Source organism: Mus caroli, unplaced genomic scaffold (genome assembly GCF_978045245.1).
Source record: "Mus caroli unplaced genomic scaffold, Mus_caroli_1 scaffold_17, whole genome shotgun sequence".
NCBI classification, from domain to species: Eukaryota; Metazoa; Chordata; class Mammalia; order Rodentia; family Muridae; genus Mus; species Mus caroli.
This window is the reverse complement of record NW_028227272.1, coordinates 92,727,888-92,748,337: the sequence shown is the minus strand read 5'-3', so window position 1 is coordinate 92,748,337 and position 20,450 is coordinate 92,727,888. Positions and strand designations below refer to the sequence as shown.

At 47.9% G+C, this 20,450-nt stretch overlaps 1 protein-coding gene across 1 annotated transcript; it reads right to left on the bottom strand.

The window, feature by feature from the left end:
- Positions 1–1,529: 1,529 nt before the first annotated feature.
- Positions 1,530–18,990, bottom strand: Ets2 (ETS proto-oncogene 2, transcription factor). The gene is made up of 10 exons (XM_021184567.3): positions 18,766–18,990; positions 14,964–15,035; positions 11,773–11,884; positions 9,985–10,104; positions 9,487–9,687; positions 8,152–8,235; positions 7,387–7,605; positions 6,303–6,566; positions 4,633–4,751; positions 1,530–3,691 (listed from the first exon to the last, which is right to left on the bottom strand). The coding sequence occupies exons 2-10, from the start codon at positions 15,033–15,035 to the stop codon at positions 3,476–3,478; spliced, it is 1,407 nt and encodes a 468-aa protein (XP_021040226.1). The 5' UTR covers positions 18,766–18,990; the 3' UTR covers positions 1,530–3,475.
- Positions 18,991–20,450: the final 1,460 nt, after the last annotated feature.

Here is a 20,450-nt window from a genome sequence, read left to right as displayed (position 1 = left end):
CTCATAGAACAGACTTCTTCTCAATTCTGTAATAGAAGCCTGCTGTATTCTGAATAAAGCATGGTGACTGTTCCCAGGAAGTGCAGCCATGTTTGAGTTGCCAGCTAAACTAACCACTTCATCCAATTACTTTTTTTTTTTTCCTGAAAGAACAACTGACAAACTAAATCTTACTATGGATATTTGGCTGATTGTTTCTCAGAATTAGATGAGACAGCTTGATACTTTCAAAGAAAACAAAGTAGGAAAAGATGGTTGTTGATATTAAAAGGCCGAATTTTCAATGTTTAAGAATTTTTATCTGTCACTGTGAGTCTGACAACTTCATGGCACTTTTCTGTAAAGACGGCAGTGATATTAAGTTCAGAAACCCTTTGACTGTATCTGCTAAACTGTGTTATCACTTGAAGAGGTGTTTTCCAAATAATGAAAGCAGGTTACAAAATCATAAACGGGCAAAGATCCAAAATAGACTGATGTGGTAGAACACAGTAACAATAAGCTACTGTGTGGCTTCATCTGACCACAGTTCACCTTCTCTGGTTACCATGTCTGTTGCAGTATCATATAGAATGTCCACAATATCTGACAGCCATTGAGCAGTCCTCCTTGATGTGATTATGAATCTGTTAGGCCTGACTTTCATTTTATGTTCAAGACACAAGAGCTCAAATATTAAAGAGTTGTGTAAACATAGGAAACAATGCTATAATGTACTTGAAAAAAATCTTCCAAGTGCTATTAGGCTAATATATGTGATTCTGAAATGAGAATTCTGAACATTAAAAAAAAAAATCAACTGCATGTGTGTACACCACATGCTTGCATTGCCACAGAAGAGGGTGTTGTGTCTTTTGGAACTGGTGTTACAGATGATTGTGAGCTTCCAGATGGGTGCTGGGAACCAAACCTAAGTCCTCTGCAAGATCAACAAGTGCTCTTAACCTCTCTTGCTCTGATTTAACTTTTAAAAATTTAATTTGTAATACAATAACCAACTGGTGTTTTCCAAGTGTTTGCCACCAGCTCCCTGATGGGTATTGGGCACAGATTTCAGCCCCTGCTGAGTGTTAATACTGTCACAGTTAGGACACTTGTAAAGAGGCATGGGTGTGGTTTCTCAGTATCTTTGTGGACATGTCCTAGGAGCCAGAGCATGCACCCTGAGACTACTAGCCACATTGTCACCTCAGAACTCCAGTGAGGGAAATGGTGCCCTGGCTTCAAAGAACAAAGATACTTCAACTTTAGATTCTAGCAATTCACACAAGCTTCCTAAAATCTCTTCTCTCTCCAAACCTCTACTCTAATCCTTCCCAGGTAGATTTTATTTTTCCACAATAAATAGCTTTTGTTTTTCCTAATTCCTCAAGGAAGGGCTCAGTGGATTCCATCTTGTTTCTAGATTAATGAGCTGTAGACTGGACTTTCATGTCATGCAGATGAGGGTTCAAATCCTCATCTACCTCGTTTGTATGAAGACTGGAAAAAGAGAAGGAATATTCCAAGGAGCCAACATTACAAAGAGGCCTTGTCATAAACCAAATACTTTATTATTTGAGAAAGAGGAGGCCAAATTACAAAACCTTCATACTTAAGACCCAGCCAAAGACTTCTGAGGACTTCCATGACTGTTAGATTCAACCAGGTAAAACCGTCATGTTGGCTGACAAGACTCAGGTTAAACTTGGCAATGTCGTGTGGCTCCACTGTACATAAACTGACTGAGGATTAGGCCTCCGATGGGAGGATATTCCAAGTCCCATGTCTGTTTATATTACACACAGATGTCCCAGCGACAAACAGGTCCCTGTGCTTAACCACAAAGCATTTCTCTCGGGGCATGCAGGCCAAGACCTCCCAGGACTGGCACAGCAGGTCCCAGCTGGTCCTGCGTCCCGTGTGGTCTCATGGTATAACGGCTCTTTATCAATGTCACTTGCTGGTCTGAGGTCACCGTGCTGGTAAACGGCGAAGCCAGTCCACAACTAGATGAAAGCGTGGGGGTCTCACGGTGGAGTTAGCTCTTCACTAGATGAGAACCTCCTCATACAGAACTGGTCCAATACACCATTTCCCAGCATGCTTGCTCTGTCTGTGCTTCTGGGTATCCATGGCCAAAAAAATAAGAGGAGCAAATCTCTGAGCACACGGAGCAGAAAGAGGAGCATGCAGCCCAGATGGTTAAGAGACATAGCAGGTCAGCAAGACAGGAAGCACCACACTTCACTTAAGGTCAAGGCTGATGGAAGATCCCTCCTGATTGCCCTGAGCCCTGCCCACCCGACACATCTCCCTTTATGTGACTAAGATAAAAATAAAGCTTTCATACAAATTGCAATATTTTTTTTCCAGTGAGTTACTTTTGCAGTAAAAATAGCTGCTACATAAATCCCTTCTGATATCTGAAAAGGAGACATATATTTCCAAAAATAGTCTTCTTGTTGTAGTCACACAGAATATCTTGGGGCGAAGGAAGGGAAGGACTGGCTGGGGGAGGGGAGTTGCCTGGAAAACACGGTTACGCCAAAAAATAAAATACATTTGTGTATAAACTGGCTTAAGGCATGCAGGGAAGTGGAAAACATGTGCCATTTGTCAAGAAAAATACCGCTTTACAGCTTTTACAGTCCAGGAGAGAGTGGAGAGGCCATATGGACCCTCAAATAATAACATTAAGTTTCTTATAAAAAAAAAAAACAATATACAAAGTCCTGGTCAGATAATGAACAATAATAACAACAGAACAAAACAAAAGTGAAAACCAGGATCATCCTTCAGACCCCATTCCTGCTGGTAAATAAAACAAAAACAGAATATCACGGTTTCTCTCAGTTGGCTTCTAAGAGATTAAATCGGTGTAAAATGACGTTCCTATGTACTAGTGAAAAAAAATAAAATAAAAGGATAACCTATCAGGTATCTGCATTCTTGATTCAGACAAGTTATAATTACTTTAAATACAATATACAATTTCTGTTAAATAGAACTGTTGGAGGATTAGGAGAATTCTAAGATACAATAGTATGTACAAACAAACTGACTTCTGAAATGGACAATCACACCTTCCACCTGCCGGGCCCTCTCAAGCAGAGGTGGCTTTTTGCATTTGCTACTCCTGGAGGCAAAAGGCCGAAGGAAAAACAATGTTTCTCAGTGTCTGTGTATCCACCACATGCTGGCTCCCTGGAGCATCTCAAATAGCCACAATGCACACGGCCTGCTTGGTGCCACAGTGGCTTCCCAGAGACTCTTCCCTTCGGGGGTCTCATACAGGACAGAGAGGCTATGCCGGTTTCCACCATGGGGCATTGGCTTGTGGAAGAGGCGTGGATGAAAGGCCACTGCTGCTTGGTGGCTCTCCCCAGAGGGGTTCCATCCTGCCCTCCCATGGGTCTTTGGAGCAAGTGGGTCAGGACGGGCTTCCCACTCAGTCCCCGGGGCCCGGGACTGGCTCAGGGTGGTCCAGAGGCCCTCAGTCTTCTGTATCAGGCTGGACGCCCAGGATGGCATGCAGTTCCTCGGGAGTGAAGCCCAGCAAGTTCTGCAGGTCACATACGAAACGGTACACGTAGCGCTTGCCCGAAGTCTTGTGGATGATGTTCTTGTCGTAGTAGTAGCGTAAGCCCCGGCTCAGCTTCTCGTAGTTCATCTTTGGTTTATTTTTCCTCTTCCCCCACCGGCGGGCAACCTTTGGGAAGACACAGAAAGGTCAGGGTCACCTATGTCCTCTCTTGGGTCATGACTGGCTTCCGACCCTGGGTGCTCACCCTGAAAAACCTGACAGTCACTGGGACCGACAGATGTTCAGTCTGGACCTTTATAAATGCATGCAGATGCTTCCCTGTACAAGGGCCGGTGATGTCCCTGTCTCTGTCCCCAGTGCCATCTCAGCATAGTCTCCTGGACCAGCCATTTGGAACCAGGAGTGCCCTCATGGTTCTTTCAAGTTTTCATCCTTTCCTCTCTTTTAAAGAGCCAGAGTGTTCTGTATCCCAAGCTGGCCAGGAACTCACTGTGTGGACGAGGATGACCTTGAAGCTCTCATCCTTCAGTTTCTGCCTCCCCATCCCACCCTACCCCCTGCCCTCACCCAAGGTGCTGTGGTTACAGGTAGGCATGTGCCATCACACCGGATTTATGACGTGGTGCTGGAGATGAACCCAAGGCAGCCACTCTGCCAGCTGAGACACATTTCAAGCCATGTGATAGCTGAAGAGACTCTTCTGGCCCATGAGCCACACTCATTCCTCCAGATACAGAGAGGGTGACAGATTACTCAGATCGCTGGCACCATGCCTACCAAAGCCTTCTCCAGCAGGGAGCCTCAATGCCAGCCCTGAAGGCTGCTGGGCAGCTACGTGCTTTGTCTAACTAGGAACAAAGGTCAGCTCCCTCTAGAGCTTGCTGGGGGTCACCAGAGACCTCTGACAGACAATGTCCACAGAGGAAGGCACTGGCCAATGAATACCAGGCCCATCTATCCATGAGGCAGCGGCTATAGTTCAGCCTAAGAGCCAGGGATTCCTGGTAGAGGAGGGCTCTTGTTGGCTCTGTTGGCTTTCCTTGTGCCAAGGGTTGGCTTTAGGACCCAACATGACAGACTGAGACTGACAGCGCCAGTGGCCATACCTCATCAGGGTCAGCAAGCTTGAACTCCCATCCGTCCCCCGTCCAGCTGATGAAAGATTGACAGGACTTGTCAGAGAGTAGCTCCAGAAGAAACTGCCACAACTGGATTGGTCCGCTTCCTGGGGTAAAGGGAGGCCAGTTAAACGGGGAGTCTGAGATCGTCAGGGATCTGACCCTCTCTCTCAGTGACCAGGCTGTCTTGAGAACATGGCTCTACTGGGCATCGTGCTGATGAGTAGGCAGGGCTCCAGGGAGCACCCAGTAAACACTGTAATGGGCAGGAGCCACTGTCCACTCCCTTCCCTACCCACTAGGCTTCCAAGAGGATGGCTTAGCCAAGGCTCTACCTCAGCCGCTGTGTTTCTCCTTCCGGGAGGAGGATACAGGACCAGCAACTCTCATGAGCACTAACCGTCTTGACGTTTACTGCTTTCCTATACAAGAGCCTTAAAAGTTTATTGCTGAAAATGCCCAGTGGGGATGGGGGCGGACTCCAGGGCCATTTTATCAAAGGTCCATCCCTCACGACCATAAGCAAACGGTCTCGTGAGACTTGCTGCATGGGACACACAGGGGTGACCTACACGGACAACTGTCTGTCTGCTACATGGGTACTGAAAACCACTACTCTGAGAGAGAGGTTTGCTGTGGCCCTGTCTCTCTTAGGATGTAGAGCAACTTGTTTTGGGTCCCTGTCACGGCTTAGGGAAGGAAAGTCGAGATCTGACCATAAGCTGTCACCTTCTCCTCAGATATAAAAGGCTTTGGGGAAGCATAGCAAGGACTGAACCAGACTGAGCTAGAAAGTCACTTGAGTGGCCACTAGGACTTGTCACCTCTGAACAGATTCACCAGTGGGTTTCCACACTACCCACACTTAACACCACGGGCCACAGGCTGGGCCACACTACCTATGCTAACACCACGGGGCTAACAAACAAACGGCAGTACTATTACCATCCTGGTAGACACTCCTAATGCTGTGGGGTTTTCTTAGCAGTTCTTGGATTCCTAGGTATCAGAACAGCCACAGATTCAGACCCCTTTATGAATTTTTATACATATATGCAGCTATTTTTTGACAATGAAAAGAAAACCCCTACATCCTCATTTTAATCTCATATCTTTAAAAGTGGGCTTTAAAATCCACAGTGACTTCTTGTGGCCAGCATACAGAAAGGGGATCTATTTAAAGTCATCTGGAGGGAAAAAAAAAAGAACATTCTTGATATTTTTGCCCCAGTTTTGAAAATTGTCTGGTTCTAAAAACAGCTTTAAGATTTGCTTTCTGCCTAGAAGAGGGCTCTCATCCTCTCTAGGATGGTTTTGGAGGCCAAGAGGGGTAAACAGTGCTGGCATCCCTTGAGCTGGCTCCTGCCCTTCCCCAGGTCAGTTTACATTCCTGGAGATCTAGAGTGTGAGTCAGAGCCAGGGCTAGAGTCTGTCCGACCTCCTACCTCTCCACCTCCCGTCCCAGGTAGAGGGCGTGGCCTGGGATCTTCCCCACTCCCCAGATCCTAACATAAAACGTCTATGAGCCTGGCCCTATAGGGCTTGTATACAGGGAGCCTCAGTGTGAGTATCCCAGGCAAACTTGGACAAGGCCTGGGTAAGGGTGGTGGGTGCTTTGGTCACATAGGAGCCCGCTGGGGCCCTGAGTGTTCACTTACCAGTGAAGCCAGCTAGTACTGCTGCAGGAATAACTGGTTTGCCTTGCTCGACTGGGTCGCTCCTCTCTTGGATGTAGTCCTTGAAGGACATGGTCAGCTTACTGAGGCACAGAGACTGGCTACAGTCCTCCTCAAAGCTCTCGAAGGAAGGTACCCGCTGTACATCCAGTAGGGACGACTGGCTGTTCCAGGACCTCAGCAGCGAGTCGGAGCTCTCGAAGCTGTCCCCACCATTCTCTGGAGTGTCGTGGTCCTTGGGTTTTCCTGGTAAAAACCACCAAACAATGCTGAGGCCCCTCCAGGATATGAGAAGACTCAGTACCCCTGGGTCATTAATTCAGGAGCATCATGATCCTAACTCCTGCATCCCCGCCAACCACCCCCAAGGCAGCTATACACACGGCTGGTACAGCGTCACTGAGACCTCCTCAGAGCACTCTTAAACTCAGGCACTAATTTCTTAGACAACTTTATATGCAAATAACAACCTTCCTCCAACAGAAGAATGGATAAAATGTAGCCGCATGTGGTAAATCACTCTACGATCACAAGAAAGAGAAAAATGCTACCGTATGGATAAAACTCAGACGGGAAAGACAAACAAACCCCAAAGAAGACATTCAGCCAAAGCCCACGTGTGACGTCTCAGGACGGCAGCAAAAGCCAATCCGTAATGACGCAAAGGCTAATGGGTCACTCTTGTAAAGAGGGCTGGGAAGGGCTGGGAAGAAACCTTACAGATGGATAGAAATTCTGTCTCTGTGTGGACGGCAGCTAAGAAAGGAACGCACAGCCCCATTAATTCAACCAGATGTACAATCTCAGATGTGTGGACCCCCATGTGTCTCCACAGAGTACTCTACCATAGGGAAATTAGCTTAAAGTCCTCTAGCTATTCAATGTTGCTCACTCAATATCAAAGAGGTTATGAGTCTGCTCTTTGGAAAGTCGCTTGGAAGGTGGCCCAGTCCTTTAGCCTCCTTCTCCAATGGCCGAACGACAGGGTGTGCTTACCAAGCATCTCTCATCCTGACTGGCTTCCAGGACAAACCAATAATAGCCTTATTCTAGAACGTTCTCTTACCGGAACTGTTGTTGAGCAAATTCACGTTGCTGCTGGGGAAATCCTGGCTGATGGAACAGTAATTGACACTGACGGTGTTGAGCCGAGACTTGGGCAACATCTGGAGTTCAGAGCCCAGAGCTGCAGGCGTGGCCGACGGCGGGCACATGCTGTCCAGAAGATTATCTTTGGGGTAGCTTGGTGCCTGCATTCCATATGGAGCCTGTTCCATGCTGAAGCCTGAACGAAAGGATGAATCAGACATCAGACGGCAGACTCAGTCAGTGTTCCAATAGCTAGACCCACACACAGAAGACCCCGTTCTGGGACGGGTATCCCGGTGCCAAGAGTCCAGGGCACGGTGAGTTTTCTACACATTTGTTCTGGCCACCTCTTCTGTCATATCACATTAGTGTCTACTGACTTCTTCTTCCTCTTTATGGTTAAAATGGTCTAGAGCAAGTGTTGCCTCCTATGTAGGAGCCACTTAAGCAATGCTAAGTTTTCTAGGAGCCACATTAAAAAGCTCAAGGAACAACTGACCCAGCATAGCAGTGGTCACCTCAATATACAAAGAGTATCCTAACTCATCAAGGAATAGCGTACATTCTTGGTTTCATTTTAAGACCGCTGAGTTAGTCAAAATCTTAGATTCTCATTACACATTTCAGCTGCGTAGTGGATCAATGCTGCGTGTAGCCACAATAGGAAGAGTATAAGTCTAGGTTATCTGAGGAGCTGCAGAGAACAAAACCAGAGATCTTAAGGCACAATCACCCGACTAACCTAATGTATTGTTATTGATCCAATGAGGAACCGCGTTGAGGTGAGAGTTTTCCTCATATTGGTCTTCTGTCTTTTCTTGGTTCTCTGAAAACAAGACACAGAAGACAGTTTGAAAACTCTACAAGGAGAGCCATATTTCAACTTCCTGTCATGTGGACACCAGGACGACTCGCCTCACCGCCAGTGCTTCACATTCCATTTCAGCTTACGCCTCTTTATATTTAAAATTACAAGATATTTTCCTAATAATCTGGGGTAAGTTTCCCAAAATCAGTGATGTCACTGTCCAGAACAGCCCGGTTTGTGTGTTTATGAAGAGCCATCTGTCCTGGGGCTGGGAAAGCAGTGGGTGAGAGAAAAAGGACTTGGTTCCTGCCCTCTGTGAGGCTTCACATCCTCCACAGGTTGGTCTGGGATGCCCTGAGGTCCACAGGGAAATCACACATATCACAATCACACATTTCATTCCTCGAAGCCGAGCAACACAAACACACACACTGAACAAAAGCCCAGGAGTCCAGACTTGCCACACAAATGGCTTCCCAGAAATGCATCAGGTAAGACCAGTCCAGGCTCCCCAGGAATCAGGGACTCTTTAAAGGTGTTTTTTGTTGTTGTTGTTGTTGTTTGTTTGTTTGTTTGGCTCTAGGAAGCATAACTAAGCCAGCCTGGCTACAGAACCCCAAATGAAATTCTGAGTTTATAAGTTGAAAGTTTAACCATGGTGCTAAAACTTTTGTTGTTGTTGTTTTAACTTGTTAGTCTTGCTGTCGCTGTCCTTCATTTAAACCCAGGTATCTTTTAAGCAGGTCTCACTGATCTTTAAGGCTGGTGACAAGAGAGGTCTCTAGCCTGGATGAGATTTGAGTCTGGTGTCTGCTTTTAACATTTTGATGTATATATAAATCATTGGTTACAGTTCCATTCTCCAAAATCCTCAGTGACCTGGAGTCACTTCCGACCAAATCGACAGTGATCCAGGTGGGTTGCCTTACACTCAAGCAACCCCGTCTCTCGCAGTCCTCCTAGTGAGTTCACCCACTTGCTACCCTGGCTGGCCTACATATCCAAGGTGCTCTGAGCTGGTACAACCAGTACAGTCTGGTAACAGTCAGCAATTTGGTGACTCAGGCTATTGCCTTGTGGCTACACCTGGCACTCCACGAACATTGCACACGCTTCACTCCGTGGAATGAAGACCCGTCATCACCTCCCCGTTTGACTTGCTTGGGGGTGTTCTGAGACAATGGACTCTACCACTGGGCAGCCTGAGGTAGAAGGAAGGTCACACCTTCTGTTTCCCTGGGTCTCCGCCTCCCAAGTCCTGTACCTTACCTTTGATCATCTGCTCTAGATGTTCCCAGAGGATGTCACCCACAAAGTCAGGCGCCAGCTCCAGGAAGCGCTCCTTGCCGAGGTTACACAGCATCTGGCCGTTCATGCCAAACCGGTGCAGGTTCACATTCACCAGGCTGAACTCGTTGGTGGCCCAGAGCAGCCACTGGCACACCTGCTGCTCGCTCCACAGCCAGGGGTCTGTGCAGGGAGGGCAAGAAAGGACATCACCAGTGAACATCTGGAAGACCAGGAGGGCACGTGGCCCTCAACAATTCACCAAGCCCAGGGAGCGCCAAATCAGGACATGAATAAGACACGAGCCCGCTGTGACACAGGCATGTTCTAAGATACCAAATGGCACTTGGTGTTTAAAGAGTGTGGGGTTAGGTGTACAGCAGGCCACACTCAGGGCAGCTACATTTCTTGCGAGATAACCAGGAGCATTTTAAAGACAGGCCCACCACATATTCACCAGCCTCAAAGCTCAGCACTTACTTTTGGGGATGCCAAGACGTCGCTGCTCCTTTTGGAAGCCACTGAAGGTGGCTTTTAAGGCTTGGCTCATCACTGCCTTGCTGCAGGGAGTGAGCAAAGGCAGCTCGCAGCTGGCCGAGTCTAGAGAGAGACCACAGGGACGTCAGGACTCAGGTGGCAATGTTGACAGAAGCTTAGCATAAGCCCCAGTCTGCAGAGAACCCCGATCACAGATCTTGACATGATTCCAGCTGCAAGGCTGGGGTGCCAAGCAGTGCCACCTAGCATGCAGGGGGATCTGTACCCAGTACTACTAAAAAAGAAACTCCAAAAGCAAACAAGGAAAGATTTTTAAAAAGTAGACTCTACTACAGTAATCACAGAGATATAATTTGACATGCTTTTTTTTTTCTTTTAAAAAAGTAAGCAAAGACATTCGGAATAAAAACCAATTGTGCTTCTTAAAATTACTCCAATTATGGAAAGGAAAATCCAGAATAAAAATGAGTTTTGTGGTACACAGCTGTAATCCCAGCATTTGGCAGACAGGAGAATAATGACAGGTAACCTGGGCTACACAGTGAGTTCCAAGTCGGCTAAGTCCTCGTGTGTGTGTGTGTGTGTGTGTGTGAACTTTTAAAACAAAAATTAAATGTTTGGCAAAGCTTCATAAAGCAGAGATGCACAGACACCATTCCTACCTAAAATGTATTGAAATTTTTAAAATTTTACAGTTTTTGTTCAAAACGCTTCAGAAGCGTCCAACCCTGCAGCCTGCAGCCTGTGCACAGCTGAGCGCCACCGTGAACGTAGCCCAACACAAAACGGTCAGCCGTATTCAAAGCATGAGGTTTTACTTTTTGTAACTTGACAGCATGGTTATCGATCGAGCCTGGCCTCTGTAGATGACAATGTCAGGTTGCAATGTCAAAAGGCTATCGTCCCTGGCTGCCTTCAGTGACCGTGTTTGATGGAAGCTGTGTCCAGTAAACTAAGCAGACTGGCAAAGGAAGGCGGGCATGTCAGGCGCAGACAACACATCACGGTAAAACGGGCACACCCACAACTTTTTTGGAAAGGAATCTTTTCTGATGCTCTCAGAAATTTCGGGAACGATAAGTGACTGCCAGACAACACCAAACTTATGAAAGCACGGGACCTTTAATTGATCTCTGTGGGCTGTGAGTTTGAGCACCCACTTCATAAATATGACAAGTCGATCTGGAATGTGTCCAACCAATTACTGTCTGAAGTAGTTGTAGAGACATATGTGACATGCTAGGCCTTTGAAAGAATGGCAGTGAGAACTACTGAACTATAAAGGGTTAAGAGGAACAAGAGTAATTTGTGGTTCCAAGACTCAAAGGGAAAAGTGTGTGTGTCCACATGTGTGTCCATGTGTGTGCATGGGCGTGTGCATGTGCATGTCCACTTGTGTGTGCATGTGTCCATGCGTGTAAGCTGGGGCACCCTTCCATGCCCACTACCTTCTATTTGAAAAAGACACCAGGGAGATGAGGGAGTGTTTGAAAACAACAAAGTATGACTCTCAGAGTTCCGAGCTGTGAGTGACAGGTCTCGGCTCACAGGTGGGAACTGCCTGTGACGACACCAGAATGACCAGTTCGCTCACAGAAGAGGAAAACTGTCTTTTCCCAGGCCCCAGGCTTCTATCAGACTTCTCATACCCAATACTCAAGATATCGATATTCTTGGCTGGAGAATGGTCTATCTCTATTAACTGATCATGTCTTCATTAACCCGATGCTGAGGGAAGCCATGCATCTGTCAGGGTGGAGGACAAATTACCATGGGAGACAGAATCCAGGCCCGTGGGCACTTCTTGGAGTGTCTGATCTTCACTGAGAGAAGGGAGCACAGCAAACAGAGAGCCATCAAAGGTGTCAAAGGCTGGCTGGCGCTGTGGAAAAGAAAAAGAAATGCCACGTGAACTCACTTGATGGCGTGCTTTCTTAGTGGTCCAAGTAACCCTGCCATGGGTCCTGATGACATCAGCCATTCTAAGGTAACATAGGCCAATGACCTCCAAGTAATGCAAACAATTCTATCTCACTCCACACTCTTTAATTAACCTCACAGGGCCAGATGGCCTGGAAGATTATTTTATCAGCACAATCAACTTAATAAATGAAATACATCTAAAAACAACAGGATCACAGAACCACACTGAGAGGTCTTCAGGGAAGACCAAGACCTCTTTCGTCAGATTGGGTGTGTAGGAAAAGAAAAATCTGAGCTGACACAGGGTTTTGGTGTCATGCAATTCAAATAAAAAGCAAAGGCTGGGAAGAAACGGGAAATCAAAACAATAACAAGCTATTTTTATCTTTGAATAAAATAAAAAGCTCCTTTGAAGTATCTACCACTTTAAGGGAAGGGAGGGAATTCCTCCTCATCACACACAGTAGTTCAGACAATAGTAATCTGTGAAAACAGCCTTAATATTTTCCATAATAATAAAAAATAAAAAAAGATTGCAGAAAAAAAAAAAACAAGCAAAAAAGGGTTGGGGATTTGGCTCAGTGGTAGAGCACTTGCCTAGCAAGCGTAAAGCCCTGGGTTTGGTCCTCAGCTCTGGAAAAAAAAAAAAAAAAGAGATTGCAGAAGAGAAACTTCAACCACAGGAAGGCTTTCAGAGGAATCTTTCAGGAAGAATCGGATATACACACCAAGCCCTGGAAAGTGTGGACGGCTGAATGAGCTCACAGACTCCATGTTTACGAAACAGCAGTCCTGAATGGGAGGAGCGTGAATAAGCGCCGGGCAAGGCTGGTCCACCCCAGCCTGGTTTGTTTAGGAAAGGTGAAGAAAAGTTCTATTTCCCAACATAATCTGGAAATCTTACATTGTGTGTAACACAATGACCCGTGTGTTGAGTCACGGGCGAATAAAATGTGTAACACATTTACAAATAAGTCAGCCCGACACCGTGCCTTCATTCCAGAAACACAGAAGAGCGAGTGACAGACCTGTTGTTGCACAAGAGGACAGACAGGCTGCCCGCCCCAACCCCAAATCCTCAACCCCCCGGGACTGGCAACTACCTGGGAGGACAGGCCCACTGAGAAACGTGAAGTACTCTACCTAGGATTTTATGCAGGTATTTTGGGTGAAATATTAAATAGATGTTAACAACAAACAAACAAAACCAAACCAAAACACTCCCCCACTCATTGCCCTGGCCTCTAGAGAGTGTCTCTCTGGAAGTTCTGTTTTTAAAACCAGGAAGTTAAAGAACAGTGCAAACCTTGCTACACATTTCCACACAGACTCTGAAAACCAACGTCTTCTCTGAAACCAGACGTCAGCAAGCTCTTTCAGTTTACAGAGGGCTTTTTTTCCTTAGGGGGGTGTGTAGCTTCTTCTCCATCACACTAATTCCTTATACCATTTACCATTTCTGCCCCCACTCAAGGGACGTGACTAAATCAAACAGAAAAGCAGGTGCCAGGTTCTGCCTCTGTAGTTTACACCAGACACATAACCTTAAAGATGGTTTAGGGAGCTGGGGGAGCGGGGGAAGGTGGGGTGGGAAAAGAACTGGCTAGGCAAGCATGAGCACATGTATTAGGATCCCTAGGACCCATGCAAGGCTGCACAGGGGACCCCTGGCCTGTAACGCCAGTGTGCTGGGAAGGGAGGCAGACAGGAGAACCCCCAGAAACTTGGGGCCAGCCGGCAGAGAGCAAGAGACCCTACCTCAAAGAAAAGGTTAGGCAAGAGCCAACACTAGAGACTGGCTTGCTATGTGTGTGATGTCTGTGTATATGTATGTGAATATTGTGTGACTCTGTGTGTGTGTGTGTGTGTGTAGGCTAGTGATAAGTGTCTTTCTCTATTGCGTTCCACTTTATTTTTGAGACCGCATCTCTCACTAAACCTGTGGCTTACAAGCTAGTCTTGTCTAGGATTCCTGTGTCTACTTTCCTAGTGCTAGGCTTACTAAACTAGTAAGACATCACACACATATACAACCCACCACACACATACCACACACACTCACACACATACTCACACACCACACCCACATGCACACCACACATACACACACACTCACCACACATACACATCACACACATAGCCACTACACACATAGCCACCACACATATACCATACACACATATACACACACCACACAAACACAATTATACACACACCACACATACACACCACACCCACATATATACACACACTACACACTTATCACACACACACACACACACACACACACACACACCCTTACACAAGAAATGACCAGTTTATGCTACAAGAGTGTTCCAAAAGGATGACAACATGTCACGGCCACAACAGGGGAGCCAGCTCTGTCTTTAGTCTGTTTGGAGTTTGCATAAACAGCCTTGAGCTGCTGCAGCAGACAGAGCAGGCTCCCTCTAACCTGGCAGGTGCAGCCCCTCCTGATGGAAGTAGCACAAGATGCCTATTCTTCAACTTCTTCATGTAAGTTAAACAGCCTTCCAGGAATAATGGTGCTGACTAGTGAAGACACTCAGGGCCAGGGCTGGTGACCTGAGTTCAAATCCCAGGACCTCCACGGTGGAAGTAAAGGAGAACTGACTCCCATAAACTATCCTCCTGCCTCTGTGTGTGTATCATGGTGCATGTGCACAGACACAAATAAACAAAGGCAAGGAAGTTCAGAAACAAACAGCCCTCTTGATCAGCCATGATCGGTCTTTCCAGCTGTTTTCTTTAAGAATCATGGGACTTGTTTTTTTCCCATTTGAAAGGAACTTCAGGATGAACTCATCTGTAAATGAACTACTTCTATATTTTGGGGGACAGGTACAAATAGCATCAAGATACCCATTTGACAGCACAGAAAACTGAGGCTCAAAGAGAGGAAACAATTTCATCAGAGCCACACAGCTAAGATATCTAAAACTCAGGGCCATGGGGGCTTTCTCTTGATTAATGTAGTTTCTAAAACCGTCAAGCTAATTTAGATAAGAAGCACATACCTTGAGTGTCCCACGAAAACTGTTGGCAACAGGGGCCACTTGGTCCATGTTCTTGATTCCAAAGTCATTCATCTTAGAAAAAAAAGTGAGACAGAGTCAGAGGTTACCATTGAAGTACAGTTTTGATGGTGGCTCAGTCTTTTTTTTGTTTGTTTGTTTGTTTGTTTTTTTCAAGACAGGATTTCTCTGTGTAGCCCTGGCTGTCCTGGAACTAAATCTGTAGAACAGGCTGGCCTCGAACTCAGAAATCCGCCTGCCTCTGCCTCCCAAGTGCTGGGATTAAAGGCGTGCACCACCACTCCTGTCCGTGGCTTCAGTCTTTAGCCAGACGGAACACTGCCGGTGGCCGACGTCCACACACTCGGATACAGGAATTCTTATTTAAAAGGAATCCAGGCGAAGCAGCTCTCAAGGAGAACAAGATCTGGGGAGGGGTCCCACTGAGTTCCACTTCGATGTGAGACTCCACGGGCTTCCCTGAACCCTGGCGTAGCTGAGCAAGGAGGCTGTGTTACTCATGGTCAACTGAGGTGAGACCTCAGGTGGTGCCAAGAAGGGCCACAAAGCCACCATCTCCTGTCCTACACAGGGCAGTCAATTCAACCTGACCCTAATAGAAGCCACAAAGGGGTGCCTGCCTTGGAAGCTCCCATGAGAGTCAGACCAGCATACACACACACAAACCCACTCTTCTCTGAGCTATACAGAAGCACACGGCCCTGAACCTCCAACCCCTCACACTGTCCCAGATCCTGGGCTCTGATTATGTTATCTGAGAACATCTCTCCTTGGTGGGTAGCACAGTTTTGCATTTCTTCGTGAGGCTAGACCTTGCTTTAATAATGGGGCTTATATGCCAGAGTTAGGCTGACCAACCAAGCAGCCACCAGCTGGCCACCTGTGGCTACTGGCAATGAACATGGCTACTGTGAAGGGAGACAGGCTCTGAGAGAAGATACACATCAGATCTCAAGAGCCAGTAGGAGAAAGGAAGACGTCTCAGTCCTTTGGAGATTTACTTTGTGCTTATATAACGCTGTGAATACATTAGGTTGACTGAATATAGTAAAACCGATTTGATCTGTTAAGACTGTTTTGAGCATGTTGAAGGAAAAAAACAAAACAAAACACAAAAAACAAAATGTTAACTGCAGTGGTCTGAAAAATTTTTCTGGAGCCCTAATATGACATGCTAAATGAAAGAAGGCCCTTCAACAATATCAGAGCATTAGACGGACCCAGTCACGGAGCCTCATTTCCACACACCAGAGATCACCATCACTGGACGGCAGCTCTCCGTTCTCCAGGCTCCAAGCTATAGAACAGGAGCCTTCGATAGCTCCATTGTGTAGAGTGTCCAACCCCCAGCCACCACCACCCCCTTGTTCTTCTTCATGGGCACCCACCTGCTAACCACACACAGTCACTAAAATTAGCATGCAACTGATAGAACTCACTAGAGGCAGCAGCTAGCATAGTCTCAAAGAATTATTTAACTTGCTTTGATCCCTCTTTCTTGTGTTCTTTTAATAGTCAACATTATGGGCCAATGACAGATGGCTTAACAATTTCCTAGTGAACGCATACTCGCATACATACACCGACATGTGTGAGTGCACACACTCACACCTTGATAAAAGGCCACAAGAGCAGAAAGAGGCCTTAGGGGAAGGCTGCTGGGAGCCCAGATATGCAGATCAGGGTTAAAGCAGCCCAGAAAAGCTGAGGGGCCTTGAAGGAGCCACCATCCTGGTGATGTCACAACAGGGACTGTGCAGTCTCCAAAGCGGGGACACTTGTTCAGGTTCTCCCTTGGTATATTAGACCAGCTATACCCACTGAGGGTTCAATATTCCTCACAGACGAAGACCACCACAACAGCATGCCTAGCTCCCGATGTGAAGACTCAAGTCCCACTTCCTCAATCCTCCTGAGAGTCCAGGTTCCAAACGTAAAATCACTTTATTCTGGGGCAACTGAGGACCAGTGACACTGGGTCACCGGCCTGGACTACACTCCTTTGGGGGTGTCTGTGGCGATTACGCCTCAGATCAGTAGGGCCTTACATCCTGACCATGCCTGAATGGGCTCTCCCTACCCCACCCCACTGAAGCAGAGAGCACACAAATATGAGCAAACCAGGCCTTTCTGTCACACTTCAGTCCTGTGAAACGCTCGCTAACTGAGAACTTCATGTCGCCTACTTAGATGGAGTCAGCCCTGTAGCCTGTAACCTGTTGACTAAACACAAGCCTCCTGTAGAAAACCAGCAGCAGAGGCAGAGGTGTCCACGTGGTTTCTCCAGGGCCTGTCGGACAGCGCTTTCTGTTGCCCCAGTGTACAGACACTTGGGGACTTCACTGTGATTTTTCGCTTCTGAGATGGGCAGAGAATAGCTTCGGAGATGGGGAAGAGCTCCCCTGCCTTTTGTGTACAAACAGGAGCAGAAAAGGGAGGCTCCCACTCCCACATAAATGCTGTAATTACCGGCTGCAGAACAGGGTTCCTTTGTTGCCTGGCTTTTAATGAGTTTTGTAAAAAAAAAAAAAAAAAATGTAGAATTAAAGCCCTCCACTAAATGGCTTCAGGCAGACCCACAGCTAATCAAATTTAAGTTCATTTATCCGACTGGATGTGCTTGCTAACCCCTGGGACAAGTCAAGACTCTAGATAAATCAATTTCAAGTTTAGACTTTTTGGTACTGGTGGTGGGCTAAAAAAAAAAAAAGTAACAAGAAATGGGAGAAAATGGCAGAAATGTAGTGACTGGGAATAGTTAGGCTTTTAAACAAGAATTTCATGGATAACTGTATCCTTAGTGGAACAGGTAATCACTTATATAAGACAGCATGCGTTTGTATTTAAAATAAAAGAACAAAACCCTTTGAAGGTTGGTTTGCTTTTTGCTTAGCGATCAGTTTAGAGAAATGAATGACTAATTCCATATATGAGAGTTTGGCTATTTCCCCGTGGGATGCGCGGTGTTCACATTAACTGCACTGCAAGATTACTCAGATTTTAATAAAAGCTTAACACTGAGATGTATCTCCGGATTGGCGGTGGTGTAGGCAGGCAGGAGCTTCCACAGCGGGAGCAAGTCTCTCAACTGTCGAATTAAATGACTCCTGTCTCCAACCAGGACTGCTCACCGCTTTACTTTCTAAATAAGTAGCGAGTCAACTACTATTTTAGGCTCCCCTGAAATTGAGTGCAAGCTAGTACAAGTCTTATGAGATTAAATAGTAAATTAGAAAAAAAAAAAAGTCAAATACGCAAACGCTTCAGGTTACCCCTTCATTCATATGCTTTAAGGAGAAAATAAAGGCAGAGCAGCCACCAGCACCCCTACTTGGACTGTATCCCGTGCTGGCTTCCCAGGGCCCAGGGGAGCCCAGACCTGGCCAAGCAGGTGACACGTTCCCGGGAGCCGCAACTTCCCAAGTGTCCCATGATCCGGACACCCCCACATCCTTCCAGGCCTAGCGCCTCCCAACTCAAGTCACCCCGAACCTGGGGCTACCTCGGCCACCTCTCCAGGTGCCTCAAGCCCCCTCGAGAAACGCAGTCGCGCACCCCGGGCAGGAACCGCACGGGGCGGCCACTGGCTTCCCCAAAACAAAAGCGGTCTGCCCGCGCCCTGCCCGATGCCTGGGTCCCCCTCCGAGGCCACTGGGTGCCTAGGAACCAGCCGGAGCGGCTCTGGGGCGCGCGATCGCCCGGCGGGATCAGGGGCCGCCCGCACTACACCCCACCCCGGGCGGAGTCTCTGCCGAGGACCATCGCGCACAGGGGCCGCTCTTACCGCGCCGCAGCAGGCAGGGCCAGCGGAAGGGCGGCGGGGAGAGGAGATCGCGGCGGTCCCGGCGCGCGAGGCCCGGCGAGACGAGGGCGTAGGGCCGATCCGGGCGCGCGGGGCCGGGGACGGTGGCGGGGACTGACGGGCCTCAGTGGTGTCCACTCCGTGCTCAGCGCCGCGGTGGAGGAAGTAACCAGCCCGATCTCCTGGCCGCGCGCTCTTCTGGAGCTGGGGGAGGGCCGGAGGGAACCGGGGGAGGGGACAGCAGGGGTGACGGAGAGAGCGCGGAGGAGGAGCGAGCGCGAGGCCGGCGTGGGAGGAGAGCGCGCTCTGGCAGCGGCTGATCCACGCTGCTCCCGGGCCCTTCTCTGCGCCCCTGCAGCTCGCTGTCGCCTGCCTACTGGCCCCTGCTCCTGGAGCCCGGTTCGGGCCTTATGCCCAGGAGGTCCAGCTAGAAGGGCAGGGCCGTATCCGCCCGCGTTCCGGGCGCAAGGCTGTCTGCAGGTCCGAGCTGGGGGCCTTGGTGGCACTTGGGTTGGGTGGTTAGGCTTCTGCGGTGGAGCCTGCCCTGTGCTTGGAGCTACGTGTGGGTCCTGATTTCTGGTCCTTCCGTCGTGAAAAGACTCATACGTGGGATTAGGGAGTCGCAAAGTGGGCGGGTGGCGGAGTCGCGAGTGGAAGAGCAGAACGTGGCGCAGCCGCTTCTCCTCTGGGAAGGCCCCTCCTACTGCCTCGGCGCGGATGGCGCCCCCTAGGGCTGAGCCGAGTCTCAGCGCCGACTTGGCCGAGCACTCCGGCGCCATCTATTATTAGTCTTAGTAAATCCTTCAAGGCACTGGTGTTCTACTTAACATGGTCTACCAGGTCAACTACATGTCAAGTCCAGCGTGACTCTCCCAAATTCATGGTCAAAACACAAGCCAAAGAGTTGTTTCCTTTTTGGTCAGAAGGTGCTGAGTCCATGATTAGAAACCTGTGGGATTCATCCGTAGGCACAGGTGTACGTTGAATATTATTTCGTTCCTTCTCAAGTTTAGGTTGTTACCAGAGATGGCATATGAAATTGCAAATGGCAAGCTCAGGCAAGGCCACGGGACTGACGATTGGTACATTACAAGGACAGCCTTGCCGGGAAGGGAGTGGAAGGCTCTAGCTTCTCTGGTACCGCAGGGTTCCTGGTTTCCATGGCAACTCCCCATCTGAAATTATTGCCAATCAAGATACTATTGCACTTGATACTTCTCTCCAGTGTATCACCTTTGCAGGAGTCAAGTCCTAATCCACTAAGCTAAAACAGCTAGGTCCAGAGGGAATTGATATTTCCTCATGGCTTCTCAGTGTGTATTCAGATCCAGACCAGAGAACCCAGGTCAAGGAGGAACTCCATAAATAGAAGAAAGAGTCCCTGTTTTGTTACCATGGAGACATGGAACAGCATATGCTAACTTAAAAAAAAAAATAGCAGAAGGTACTGACTTGTCTGAAGGAGTGTGTCAGTTGGCCCTATCTTCCTGCACGTATTTTCATGCCTTGACCACGTATCTGAGAAGCTTGGTACACACAGTGATCTCTTGAAGTTCAGATACCCAAAACAGGACTGTTTCCTTCCATCACTTCTGCTCCTGAGACCGTGGGCATTCGAGGACTTCTTTGGTCCACAAAGGCCTTCTTGAGCCAAGCCTCTCAGGGCT

Excerpts from the sequence above, each read along its gene's own strand:
- Ets2 (XM_021184567.3), bottom strand. The coding sequence starts at position 15,035 with ATGAATGACTTTGGAATCAAGAACATGGACCAAGTGGCCCCTGTTGCC. Across the intron at positions 11,885-14,963 it reads GTTTTCGTGGGACACTCAAG|CGCCAGCCAGCCTTTGACAC; the intron begins GTATGTGCTTCT and ends TCTTTTCCACAG. Across the intron at positions 7,606-8,151 it reads GATCAATAACAATACATTAG|GCTTCAGCATGGAACAGGCT; the intron begins GTTAGTCGGGTG and ends CCTTTCGTTCAG.